This window comes from Brienomyrus brachyistius, chromosome 24 (assembly GCF_023856365.1).
Source record: "Brienomyrus brachyistius isolate T26 chromosome 24, BBRACH_0.4, whole genome shotgun sequence".
Classification (NCBI taxonomy): Eukaryota; Metazoa; Chordata; class Actinopteri; order Osteoglossiformes; family Mormyridae; genus Brienomyrus; species Brienomyrus brachyistius.
The window spans coordinates 9,579,867-9,592,679 of NC_064556.1; the positions used below are offsets into that span (position 1 = coordinate 9,579,867).

The 12,813-nt window shown below is 44.9% G+C and overlaps 1 protein-coding gene across 1 annotated transcript; it reads right to left on the reverse strand.

The window, feature by feature from the left end:
- Positions 1 to 9,451: 9,451 nt before the first annotated feature.
- LOC125719980 (transcription cofactor vestigial-like protein 1) lies at positions 9,452 to 12,766 on the reverse strand. The gene is made up of 4 exons (XM_048994903.1): positions 12,560 to 12,766; positions 11,330 to 11,528; positions 10,843 to 11,238; positions 9,452 to 10,482 (listed from the first exon to the last, which is right to left on the reverse strand). Exons 2-4 carry the CDS (start codon positions 11,517 to 11,519, stop codon positions 10,439 to 10,441), a joined length of 630 nt encoding a protein of 209 aa, XP_048850860.1. The 5' UTR covers positions 11,520 to 11,528; positions 12,560 to 12,766; the 3' UTR covers positions 9,452 to 10,438.
- Positions 12,767 to 12,813: the final 47 nt, after the last annotated feature.

The window sequence follows — 12,813 nt, forward strand, 5'->3', positions numbered from 1 at the left end:
ACATGCAAACTCCACACACATGTGACCCAGGCGGAGACTCGAACCCGGGTCCCAGCGGTGTGAGGCAGCAATGCTAACCACTGCACCACCACGCCGCCCCATACAATGCTAACCACTGCACCACCACGCCGCCCCATACAATGCTAACCACTGCACCACCACGCCGCCCCATACAATGCTAACCACTGCACCACCATGCCGCCCCATACAATGCTAACCACTGCACCACCACGCCGCCCCATACAATGCTAACCACTGCACCACCATGCCGCCCCATACAGTGCTAACCACTGCACCTTCGTGGTTATTTATTTGTTTTTTTTCTCTGTTTTTTCCTTGTTTATTTTGATTAAATTAAACCTCCGTTGTCTTGGAGTCGCCTCGTGACTCATCAGCCTTTCCCGCCTGCGCCATGACAAATATGGTCAAGTCTGCACATTCCACAAAGCTGCTTCAACCCCATGACGTACTACCAATTTATTACTGCATCTTGTATTGTCTTGCACTGTCTGATCCAATACCATCTCTATTATTAGCTGATGAGGTCATGCTTTTATCCACTAACCATGACTTCGCGCACACGTTCAATGCCAAGCATAAAGTGGCAGGAATGAGATTTCGGACCTCCAAATCTGAGGCTATAGCGCTCTCTCAAACAGTGGTAACTTCTCTTTGACATGTTGGAAGCTCATATGCTTTTTTCACTGCGCACTATATCCGTGATATTGCGCAGCCTGCTCCGATATTGCTGTTCTTAACAGCTGTGATACCACTGTAATCTGTATGCAGTGCCCACCAGGGCTGCCTGCAGGATTTTATGAAATATTATTTTTTACAGTTTCCTCATGATAAAGTCATAATTTTCTTGATACTTTAAGAAAGTGAACCATACAGATCAGTAAAATGACATGACGTTATTTTTAATTGTATGGAAAATGACAGATGAATTATAAATATGTCTAGAGGACTTTGGGACCTCTTATAGGTGTCGAATACCCCCAATGAAGTCCCTCGTCCTCATGATGGAAAGTTGCTGATCGTCCAATGTAATCATCTCCATTATTTCACTAGTTGTGTCTTTAGCCCTGGTGCCGCTAACATTGAATACTGATAAAGATTAAGTATTGGCTGGCAATATTTGTATGTTAACCAACAATCCGTGCATCTCTACGTTTTGTTCTTTCATCTTCAGTATAAGACAACATGAAGTGCAAAATAATGAACCACAGCCACGTTCCAGTGCCTGGTGGAGGAGGTCCTGAGGTCTTACCAGGCGTACATCACAGACTAGCTGATGTTGAGGTACATCCAGAAGGCTGAATGGAGCACCGTAAAAGGTTGCAGAGCGTACTGGATGAACTGGCTTAGCAGGGCTTACTCCCAACTAGAAAAAGTGTTGCCTTGGGTTATAGGAAGGTTGCTACCTTTGGTACAGCGTTGGGAACGATGTCCTGAAGCACCGAGAAAAATTACTGCTATCAAGCAAATATCTACATCAACACAGATCCAGGCATGTGCCTTCCTGGGGTTGGCAGTGTTTTACTAGTGATTGAGCTCCTCTTATTGGTCTCATCAGATATTACAAAACAGGGGTGTCCCAAAAAACGGGGTGTCCCCTTTTGACAGGCCATTCATCATTCAGACAGGTGTGTCCAACATAGACCTGCACAATGGTGAGGAACTGATGCCGACAGAGATAAAGTTGTGAAGCAGGCACTCACTATCAAATGGGCGGTGACCAAACTCAAATACTACCTTGTGCGCAGATGCATTGTAATGTTCATCTAACAATCCCCTTTTTAGTGGATGGCACTGGCTAAGAACACCGACCGAGAGATAATTCAGTGTGTCCTCCCTCTTCAGGATTATTCCTCCTAAGTGCAGCATTAACCGGTTGAGGGCCCATGTCATCACTGGTGGCTACTCGTGTCTAGGATACTTTCATGTATTCATTCACCATCAGCATCACCCTCCAGATCTGCTCTTGAACTCTCGGACATGTTCGATCACTGTCTAGAAGGGAGATGGTTGGGTATCCCATGCCTCCTTGACTGTGACAAGCAGCCCACCTTTAAAGGAGAGCTTGAGGAGGCAGTAGCCAGTGGATGCGTGGGATATTCCCTTCACTGCAATAAGCCTCATCCAATACTCTCCGAAGCATCCTATTAAGAGTTTAAAGTGCTTCGCTAGCACAATGATGGCCAGGAGCTTCTTAGCGATGGCCTTCGGGGTTAATTTCAGGGGAATAGTCTCTGGCACCAAGATGTACTTGTGTCCTTGGGCGGATTTCGGTTGGGCTACTTCAGCTTATTTTAGGATAACAATAATCATAAGTAGTAGTATGCTGTCAGAAAAAAAATGTTCCTCAATGTACAAATAACACTACCGTACCCCCAAAGCTACAAAATGGTCCTCGGAGTTCATTTCTGTACCATAAAAGGCACATTTACTTACAGCTATGGGGTACAATCGGCAGACCCTTGAGGGTACAGCCCCAGTGGCAATTATATACCCTCATAGGTACAAATTGGTACTTTATTTCCTGACAGTGTAGTAGTAGATTGTCTCTGCAGCGTTGCTGTTTTTATTAGTACAATATTTTATTCTAAGTGACATTATTTTAATCCTAATTTCTTCATTATATCCTTTTTTATTATCTATCAGAATGTGAAAACAATTATACATGTAATCTTACCCAGTGCACATTCGAGTAGATAAATAATCCATCAGAGGGGCTTAAAAAGATCACTTTGGTAGTAGGGGCTTATTTGCTTATCTAATAGATGCTTTTATCCAAAGCCACATACAACTGAGAAAACAGGGGTCCACTCAAGCGGCAAACGATGAAAACTCTCGGACGACCCTGACATTTGGTCCAGTGACCTTTCAGTCACTAGCAATAACATCCTAACCTCCTGAGACGCCCCCATAAATTAGGATTTGTTAGTCTAGTAACTAAAGTTTTGTTTATAAATAGCACCTTGAATTTCAGTGCCCCGAAATTTCCTGCACGTCTTTACACATTAAGCTCACAGCGGAGGTGCGGCAGCTCCGAAAGCATTATCGGAAGTCGGAAATTCCCAATTATGGAGTATCCCAAGGACACACAAACACACACACACACACACACACACCATTCTGTCATCCCGGGGGGGGGGGGGGGGGGGGGGGGCAAATCCAAATACAGAGACATACTGGTAGACAGGGAAGAGGATCAAGGGTAACAGGGCTTCAAGCAAGAACGGTAACCAGCAAGGCGAGGACCAGGCCTAGAGCATACAGATAAGTACCTGGGTAAGTTCAGTGACTGAACAAAGGGCTGCCAGAAGACCTGGTTAGGCTGGTTTGGGAAGCAGGGCAGATCTGCTCCACTGCAATCTGCTGGTCAGCTGGTCAGAGGCAGGACACCTTTAATAGGTACTTCAGCATTTACAGGTTTTTTTTTATTAGTTGTCCTATATCTGTTACTAAGTGACAATAGCCTCTATGTGAGTATAATCATGTATTCACATAAATTTCCTCATTGCATCAGGGACTACAAAGAAAATGAATAACCTTAAAGCTGACTTGAAGCCAGTGAAACAGAAATTGTAAACGCCTGCCAATGATACACGTAGGGAATACCTAGAGACCTGCTCAAACAGGTCAATAGACTAACATAAAACTATAAAAGGTAGAGGTAACATCCTACAGGCCATCAAGTAAGGATGTGTGGATCAGAACTGAAATATTGCTTCTTTCGGTTTGACTGTCTCATTTTGAGAATCGTTTGGTAATTTAAATGTTTATATTATTAAATGTTTATATTATTATAGAGAGCAGGACATGCAGAGTCGCTCATGGGGGGATAAAGAGGAAGACCATCAGGGACCCAGATACTAGTGACTAAGGAAACTGGGCTATCGATCTGCCAGGTCACCCCCTCCCCGCATCAGCAGTTTATCAGTAGTGTCACCCATCCATCTGTTCAGAGCACTTGGATCCTGCCAACACCAAGGGAACCAGGAGACTATCCTAAGAATACTACAACTAACGTGCGGCCAGTTCTGCTCAGGCCAGAGAGGTCCTGGGATAACAGAGAGCATCTGTTAGTGCTGAACTTTAGTATGGTGTTTACCAGTGGTTGTAACTGAATTCTGAGCTCTGGATAAACATCCTGGCAGTGATTCACTAAGTAATGAGAAGATTAGACGCCTTTTTATACTGATTCACACAATCCAGAAAGTTGTAAGAAACTTGTATTCTAACATAGCTCTATTTTAACATAGCCCAGCAATTCGTGAGGGGATTGACCAATCCAGTGCGTCACATTCTTACTTTAGTGTGCTTTAAGTTAGATCAGATTTCTACGTGGGTGTGTCTCCGTGAAAAATAGCAACCCTCCCTCAACACACATGCTCACGCGCTCACAAACAAGGTGTTCATTTCATTCCAAAGAATATTTCACTTTTATTTCTTAACTGAGGTATGTTATTCGACGGGCTTTAGTATGGCGCGTGGCCAATTCTTGGTCCCAATTTTTGTTTAATATTTTATATTAAACATCCCTTTATCCCTTTTATATTGTAAATGCCTAATATGCTCTGTGCGTGTGTGCATGCATGTGTGTGTGTGTGTGTGTGTGTGTGTGTGTGTGTGTGTTTGTGTGTGTGAATCTTGACATTTCTGCCAAATATGAAGGCTGGGTTTTTGATTGGCATTATATTTACCAAAAGGGTGAGGCATATTTTTAATTTTCCTTTAGTAAACAAGACTAAACATCTTAATCATTGCTTGTGATGTTTCGGGCTGTTTTATGGAAACAGAACCTGTTCACTTTTCCATTACTGACAGAAACATGAATTTAAAAACGAATTATCGAGTTATACCGTAAGTCAAAAATAGATCACGTTGCCAAAACGATGACCCACAATATTCAAGTAAATGTACAAATGGCTGCCTGAATTAAATTTTGAGTGTTTTTGTTAAGTGAATATTTCATAATAAATCCTGTAAAAATGGTCCGCTGGGAATCGGCATTCAGCACCACACCATTGGACAGCAGCAACAAGCTCCTCCTCAGGGTTGGCATGGAAACCACAGATGGGGCGGGGGGCTAACAAAATGCAGCTGGTGAATGCTAATTGCCTCAATCGGGGGCTGGGATTGTGGGCTTAAAGCCCAAGCTGGGAAGGAGACACGAACGGTACGTCAGCCACCTTCTCTACCTATGAAGGCGATGCCTGCAGGGGAACCCGTCCACCACCACACCCACCGCCTCCCTACTCAGTGTCCACAGGCCGTTCTCATCTCCTCCCTAAATAACACCTGATCCTCTTGGGGCTGCTTCTACATCACAGATAGTTTACAGTTTTAGATCACAGAGAACAACCAAAACCAACAAGATGTTGTGTTTCATTTGACAAAAAAAAGCAAAAACTATTAAGCACTTGGAGTGTTTAAAATGCTGATGGTTTCCATTTACGACAAACTGCTTCAAAGATATATTCAGCCCGCTGGTTTAAAAAAAATCAAAAGGCAATTATGGCCGTGTATATGGGTGCGTAGGTGGCAGAATAATTAGGGATGTTTGCAACTAGGAATTTATAAACTTTAACTACAACGCCACCTGTATTATATAGGGACTGGTATGCATTTGTGATAAACTGTGAAATAAACAAAGCCATCATGCATTATTGATCCCTGTTGGGAAATCTTCTTTTCAGTTACCCTGTCTTATCCTCCATAGGTGAAAGCGAGCTTAGCAGCAGAGGATAGCCCTCCATAGCGGTGCCTGGGGGCCTTCCAATCACGGGCAAGCGACCTTCCGATCACGGTCAAGCGACCTTCCGATCACGGGCATGCGACGATCCAATCATGGGCAAGCGACCTTCCAATCACGGGCAAGTGACCTTCCGATCACGGGCAAGTGACCTTCCAATCACGGGCATGCGACCTTCCGATCACGGGCATGAGACCTTCCGATCACGGGCATGCGACGATCCAATCACGGGCAAGCGACCTTCCAATCACGGGCAAGTGACCTTCCGATCACGGGCATGCGACCTTCCGATCACGGGCATGAGACCTTCCGATCACGGGCAGGCGACCTTCCGATCACGGGCATGCGACCTTCCGATCACGGTCAAGCGACCTTCCGATCACGGGCAGGCGACCTTCCGATCACGGGCATGAGACCTTCCGATCACGGGCATGAGACCTTCCGATCACGGTCAAGCGACCTTCCGATCACGGGCAGGCGACCTTCCGATCACGGTCAAGCGACCTTCCGATCACGGGCAAGCGACCTTTCGATCACGGGCATGAGACCTTCCGATCACGAGCAGGCGACCTTCCGATCACGGTCAAGCGACCTTCCGATCACGGGCAGGCGACCTTCCGATCACGGTCAAGCGACCTTCCGATCACGGGCAAGCGACCTTCCGATCACGGGCATGAGACCTTCCGATCACGGGCAGGCGACCTTCCGATCACGGTCAAGCGACCTTCCGATCACGGGCAAGCGACCTTCCGATCACGGGCATGAGACCTTCCGATCACGGGCAGGCGACCTTCCGATCACGGGCATGAGACCTTCCGATCACGGTCAGGCGACCTTCCGATCACGGTCAAGTGACCTTCCGATCACGGTCAAGCGACGATCCAATCACAGGCAAGCGACCTTCCAATCACGGTCAAGCAACGATCCAATCACAGGCAAGTGACCTTCCAATCACGGGCAAGTGACCTTCCGATCACAGGCATGAGACCTTCCAATCACGGTCAAGCGACCTTCCGATCATGGGCAGGCGACCTTCCAATCACAGGCAAGCGACCTGCCAATCACGGGCAAGCGACCTGCCAATCACGGGCAAGCGACCATCCAATCACGGGCAAGCGACCTTCCGATCATGGGCAGGCGACCTGCCAAATCACGGGCAAGCAGAGGCTTAACCCACTGAGCCACATGCTGGCCCTGAAAGGCTTAATGACAGTATTGTGGAAGAATAAGCGGTTGGAAGGGATGATTATTAATAACTAACGATGATTAACAGCCAGTCATGTTCCTTACAAACTGTCATTGGTTTTGTTCTATTATGATTAATTTGTTTATTGCCATCATCAGTATAAACAAAGAGCCCGTCATCATCCAGTGTAGGTTTAATGTGGTTAGGTGTTAGGTGTTAATGCAGGTCAGGTTTTGCAGTTTATGTGGTGGGGGGGCTCAGCAGGTAGGGCCTCAATGCCCGTGAGGAGAAGGGTGTTGGGTTGCATCCTGTGCTTGGCAGAGTAGCCACATCTCCGTTGGGCCCTTCATCAAGATTCACTCTCACCTGTTGTACACATCTTGAAAAAGTGAGCAAGGTGGGATTTCGGAAGAACTACCACATTCTATCATTCTTGTACAAAATGCCAAATAAAGTTTAATCTCACAACTGCTCAGTCTCCGGACTGCGTGGAGAACGGGGATGAGGCGCAGGAAATCCGAGGCATTCCGGTAGCTGTGGAATTACGCCTTCCACGGCCGACCTCCGAGCGACATGAAAGGAATCGGAAAGTAAACGAAGGAGGAAAAGTTAATACACATTAAACGCTTTAAAACCTCAGAAAAGAGAAGCGGAAAGGAACCAGCAAATGAAAATCACCCTGTGCTCACATATAGGAAATGAGACCAGAATGGTTGATTGAAATACGGGGGAGAATGACGATTTATATTCTTTCGTTTTTCGATTGATATCAAGTGTATAAAGGCAAGGGAGAGATTATGGGGTTTTTTCTAGCTCTAAAGTAGGACACGACTTTCTTTTCTCACACCATCACCCAACAACAGCTCCGCATATCTGAGCAATTCTGTAGGGGATGGTTATGATTTTTGATTATGTCACACAGGTTTGTATTCCTTTATATAATTATCCATCCATCCATCCATTTTCCAAACCGCTTATCCTACTGGGTCGCGGGGAGGTCCGGAGCCTATCCCGGAAGCAATGGGCACGAGGCAGGGAACAACCCAGGACGGGGGGCCAGCCCATCGCAGGACACACTCACACACCATTCACTCACATTATAAAACAATATTTTTTTTTTTTTTTTTTTACTGTACAAATCTCACATATTTATTTTGAAGGAAGAATCATTGACGCCACTTATCCCGTAGCCTGGGGACTGGAGCCGATCCCAAGCAGTACGGGACACCAGGCTGCGGAGATTCCTCAGCAGGATGCCAGTCCATCACGGAGACATGCACAAGAAAATTATATATAGCTTAATATCATTTGTGCATTTTTTTTTTTTACCATTTATTGAATCTAATAACATTCACATTTTTCTTTTTAAGTACAAATTTGTAAATTTTAATTTAAGTTCACCCAGCTGTATCGTGTCAGTGGAAATATTAAAAAATAATTCATAAATTTCAAACGGGTGACTCGTCCGAGTTTTCCTTTATTATTCCCGTGACTCACTTAATCCGAATCTGGCGTAAGATGTATAATTATACCCAGTAAGATTCTCCACCACTAACTCACACGAAGCGGTAAGATGAAACCCGGTGGCGTGTTTCACAAAGGAATGACAGCGGCAGACGGTTCTCCCTGAGGCGGAGATAATCGCAGGCTGATGCATTTACCAGGCAGGCAGGAGAGAGAGGCCCTCTGTAAACGTACAAAATCCGCAACTCATTTTCTGCATAAATACCACTCTGATGTCTTTATCACCCAGTATCTTCGCTCTCCATTCTTACAGTAGCATTGCAAAGTTAACTCCATTAACCTTCCCTCCATTACCCATTTTCCTCATACCTGCATGTCCATCCATTTCCAAACTATTTGTAATTTCCTATCCAGTTCCATTGTGATTATATTCCTAAGAATTTCATATCAAGTGCCGATCGAAAAAGATGATGTCGGTGATGAAATTTATGCTCACACCTATTTCCATTTGTCTTCTTAATGTTCGGTATCAATCTCTCTAACAACTAGATGGGTAGTAATGAAAATCACATTTTTAATTGATTCTAATGTTGCAAATCAAGTTTGACACCTAGGAATATATTTTGTGTGTAGCACAGCATTAAACGCATAAGCTTGAATGTGCCTTTTCTGCCTGGCCAACTAAATCTGACCATGACACACTCAGTGACTGTTGGACAGTTTACAGTATTATAGGGGTCCGTCTGGAATGCACGTCTTACGTTTCCAGTATGGATCTCGTACTTAAGTCTGACATTACAATGCAGGAATGAAGAATACTTTTAGACTTTATGAATCTGCATGTATGATTGTAGTTCCGAAGTTTTGGTCAACAGGTTAACTAGTTAACAAGTGTTCTAAGAGACAGGGAATTCCAGGGAATCAAACTGTCTGTCTGTCAGGGTCAGGAAAGTGCACTTTGTCACTTAAGGAAATGAATAAGAGCTTTCCATTTTGTAATATCTTCCCTCCTCTAGAAATGGAAGACAATACACCAAGAATGCATTCGCATAGCTGATATTTTTTAAAGAAAAATCATGTAAGGTATAAGGAAAATTACAGTTCATATTTACAGTATTCATTAAACAGAGTATACAATATATTATCTTAATTATCAAAAAACCTCATCTCAGCTTTCTATGAAGTCATTTTCACAATATGTCAGTAATATACAGGCTGCCCCATTCATTCTCACTTCCCGAAGCTTTGGTTTATAGATGCCGTATGCAAACATGAAGCCCTGAGTGACCCTCCCCCATTTTAAGATGTTCAAGATGGGAAACGTGGCGTTGGGCAGTGATACACTGGCTGGTGGGTTTGTAATGGGATTCAGACTCCGTTCTCTGCGTTAGCAAACGGCTAACAGCCATCTGCCTTCGATGTCATTTCACGGCCGTCTTGCTTTTCCGCCTCATCCGACCAAATCCTCTGAATTTGGGACCAGGAAGCAGATGTCTGTGAAAACACAAGCCAACATCTAGCCAGCTAGATAAAGTGTGCGATGACATCTTCGGGATCCTTTAAATTATGCTTTCTCTTCAGGCTTTCCACGGCCACACACACCGCCCCGTCGAAATGAAGGAAGAGGAGGCGACATCCGTGCGTCTTCAACCTTGTGTCGGCAAACCTGATTTCTCTGTGTGTTCAGGAATCCACTTGGCCTCTGCCGTCCCGCCTTTGAGTCACTCTCAGAGTCCGACCTGCCGGTTTGGGAAACAGGTTCTTCCACATAGAGGAACGCAAGCGAGGGCCGGCCTGTGGGTGTGATGGCTCACGCAGATAGCTCACTGCAACACCTCCTCGGGGTATGACCATCGCGGAGACGGCGGAGCGCTCGAGGTGGGCGGACAGCTCGGCTTCGTGGGAGCCTTTTGATGAGGCAGTGTTTCATGGAGCTTCATGTAGACGTCTGATCAGGAAGAGGTTGCACACCCAAAATATACATTTACAAAATCCTGTTCTTCAGTGGAACCGGAGAAAATTGCAGATTAATACCAGTAGAGATCTTTCTTCTTGTCTGGAACTTGTACGCCTAAAGGAGCAAAACAAAGGCCCATTATAATATAAATTGAAAAAAAAGTCAGAAGTACCAATAGCTGCCAACAGAATGAATTTAAAACGATAAGTTGGATCCTTGCACATTAACAGATTCAATTGGTAAAGGGTTCATGACCGGTGTTGCGCATTTCAAGTACAGAAGCTACAGATCTAGACCAAGATTTTGTTTCTACCAACCAGCTGAGTCCTCTGTGACTGTGACTCTTTATGCTCAACTGGCTGGTAGAAAACAAAATCTTGGTCTAGATTTGTGTCTTGTGGACCTGAAATTCCCAGCACTGTTCATAACGTCTCACAGCATTCGACAGAGGACTACGGTAAATGGTAGCAGTACCGGAGTCAAGGTTGATCCCAGATTCGAGTGGATCTCGGAATCCTGAAGTGGGGTTCCATCCTGGTGCAAGGTCAGGTTTGGACGGGGAGCTGATCGAGGCAGCGGCTACGGGCCGGTCACTGTGCAGTAGGCCCAGGAACGAGTTGGAATATGGGCGTTCTGCTGGGCCGGGCACCTCAGCGCCCCCAGGGGGGGGGTACACCACTGAGGGCATTCCGAAACCCGTAGCTGCCCTCGGGGCAAATGACCACAGGTTAGATGGGCTGGTCATCGCCCGCTGGGAAGTGTGGGCATCTTCCAGCATGGAGAACTGGATCTGTCCTGAGGAGGTGGAGGGATATGGAGGCTCTGGCCAGGAGGATGCTGGGAATCCCCACTGCACCGGCATGAGGTCCTCTGAAAAGGCAGGAAAAGAATCCAGTCATTTCACTGGCAGCGGGTGCGCGTGACTTTGTGAGCCTGTAGGGGTCTCTAGCCCCGCGTCTACCTGATTTGGGCGTCCGGCGGCTGGCCTTGCTCTTGCTGGTGAGGTCTTTGGGTCTGTTGGCTTTGTTGAGTGCGCGGGAGAAATGTTCATCCACTACACTGTTGATGTCTCCCTGGAAGTAGGTGAAAAGGACACTAGTGGACTGATCATCAGCCTTCACGGCCACGGGACTCACGGGTTGGTCGTCCATCACTGGGCTCTGAAGAGAACATGGGGAATAAACGTAGTTATAGCATGCTGATAAATGATAGCATCAGCCATTTTGTGTACTGTGTAACTTCTATATAAAAGGTGGTTTACATATAATATACAATACTGTACAAAAGTCTTAGGCACTCAAAAGAAATGTTTGACGCTATTTATATGGGTAGTAAGTGCACATTTTCTTAGAACAAAAATAATAATAATTTAACATAAGAACATAACAATAACACAATAAAAATTAATAAAAAATGTCTTCTGTTCTCCAAAAAGTTACTGATATCTACTTGGGTAGCTAGATGAACACCACTTCAGTTCCCAAACCTCTCCTCAGTGGCACACGAACCATTCTATGTATTTATTAAATTTCACCACCAGTTAGCTTAATTAATTAACTTTTTTTAAATCAGTTAAAAAAAAAGTGAACGAGATATTGAATAGATATCTGAGGTGGACTAGTGGTCAGGTCAAAAAGTACGCGGGTGTGTTGTATGGTTGCTGGAAATAACAGGGTTATTTTAGCGGAGGTTTTGAAATGGCTAATCTGACACACTTTGCCAGGCGTAACAACACAGTTTTACACCAAGACGGTTATTTAAACATTTTTTTGGCTGCCTAAGACTTTTGCGCAGTACTGTGTATCCCTATGCTATCAAAACCGTGCCCTCCACTATACATATGCATTTATGTCTTACACCACTAATGGGAAAAGTCCTTAAAATAATACCGGTAAGATTTTCTCTTTTTTTTTTTTTTACAGTTTATCGTCTATAATGCTGAGCAAAGGGAAACACTTCACGCGTTTCATTATAAGCAGCACAGGCCTTTAACTCGAAATATGCATATTTCCTCTCACTCAAACATAAATACAGTGTTTTATTTATAATCCAGATAGCCATTAAGCGTGTATAATACATTCGTTAATGTCTGCCTGTTATTGTATTTGTATGGCAGCACATATAAATCAGACAAACATTTAGTATAACTTTATTTTTTTAAGATTTCCGCAATCTTCCCTGGATCGCTTACCTAAAGTTGGTCAGTACAGAGATGAGCGCACGGTTTACAGACAAAGACAGACCGTCATGTCATGTTAGCCCAAAGATCCTGCGCAAATAAGCGCAAAAATCGATAGGAAAAGGCGCACTGGCTTGCCCGGGTACCCGAAGCTGTCCAACAGCCTGTGGCCGATCGCAAGAGTAACGCAGTCTCTCAACAGTCGCTTATTTCCCTGCAGTGACACTATTTAGAATAAAATGCGCTCCGGCCAGTTAAACCCGCAA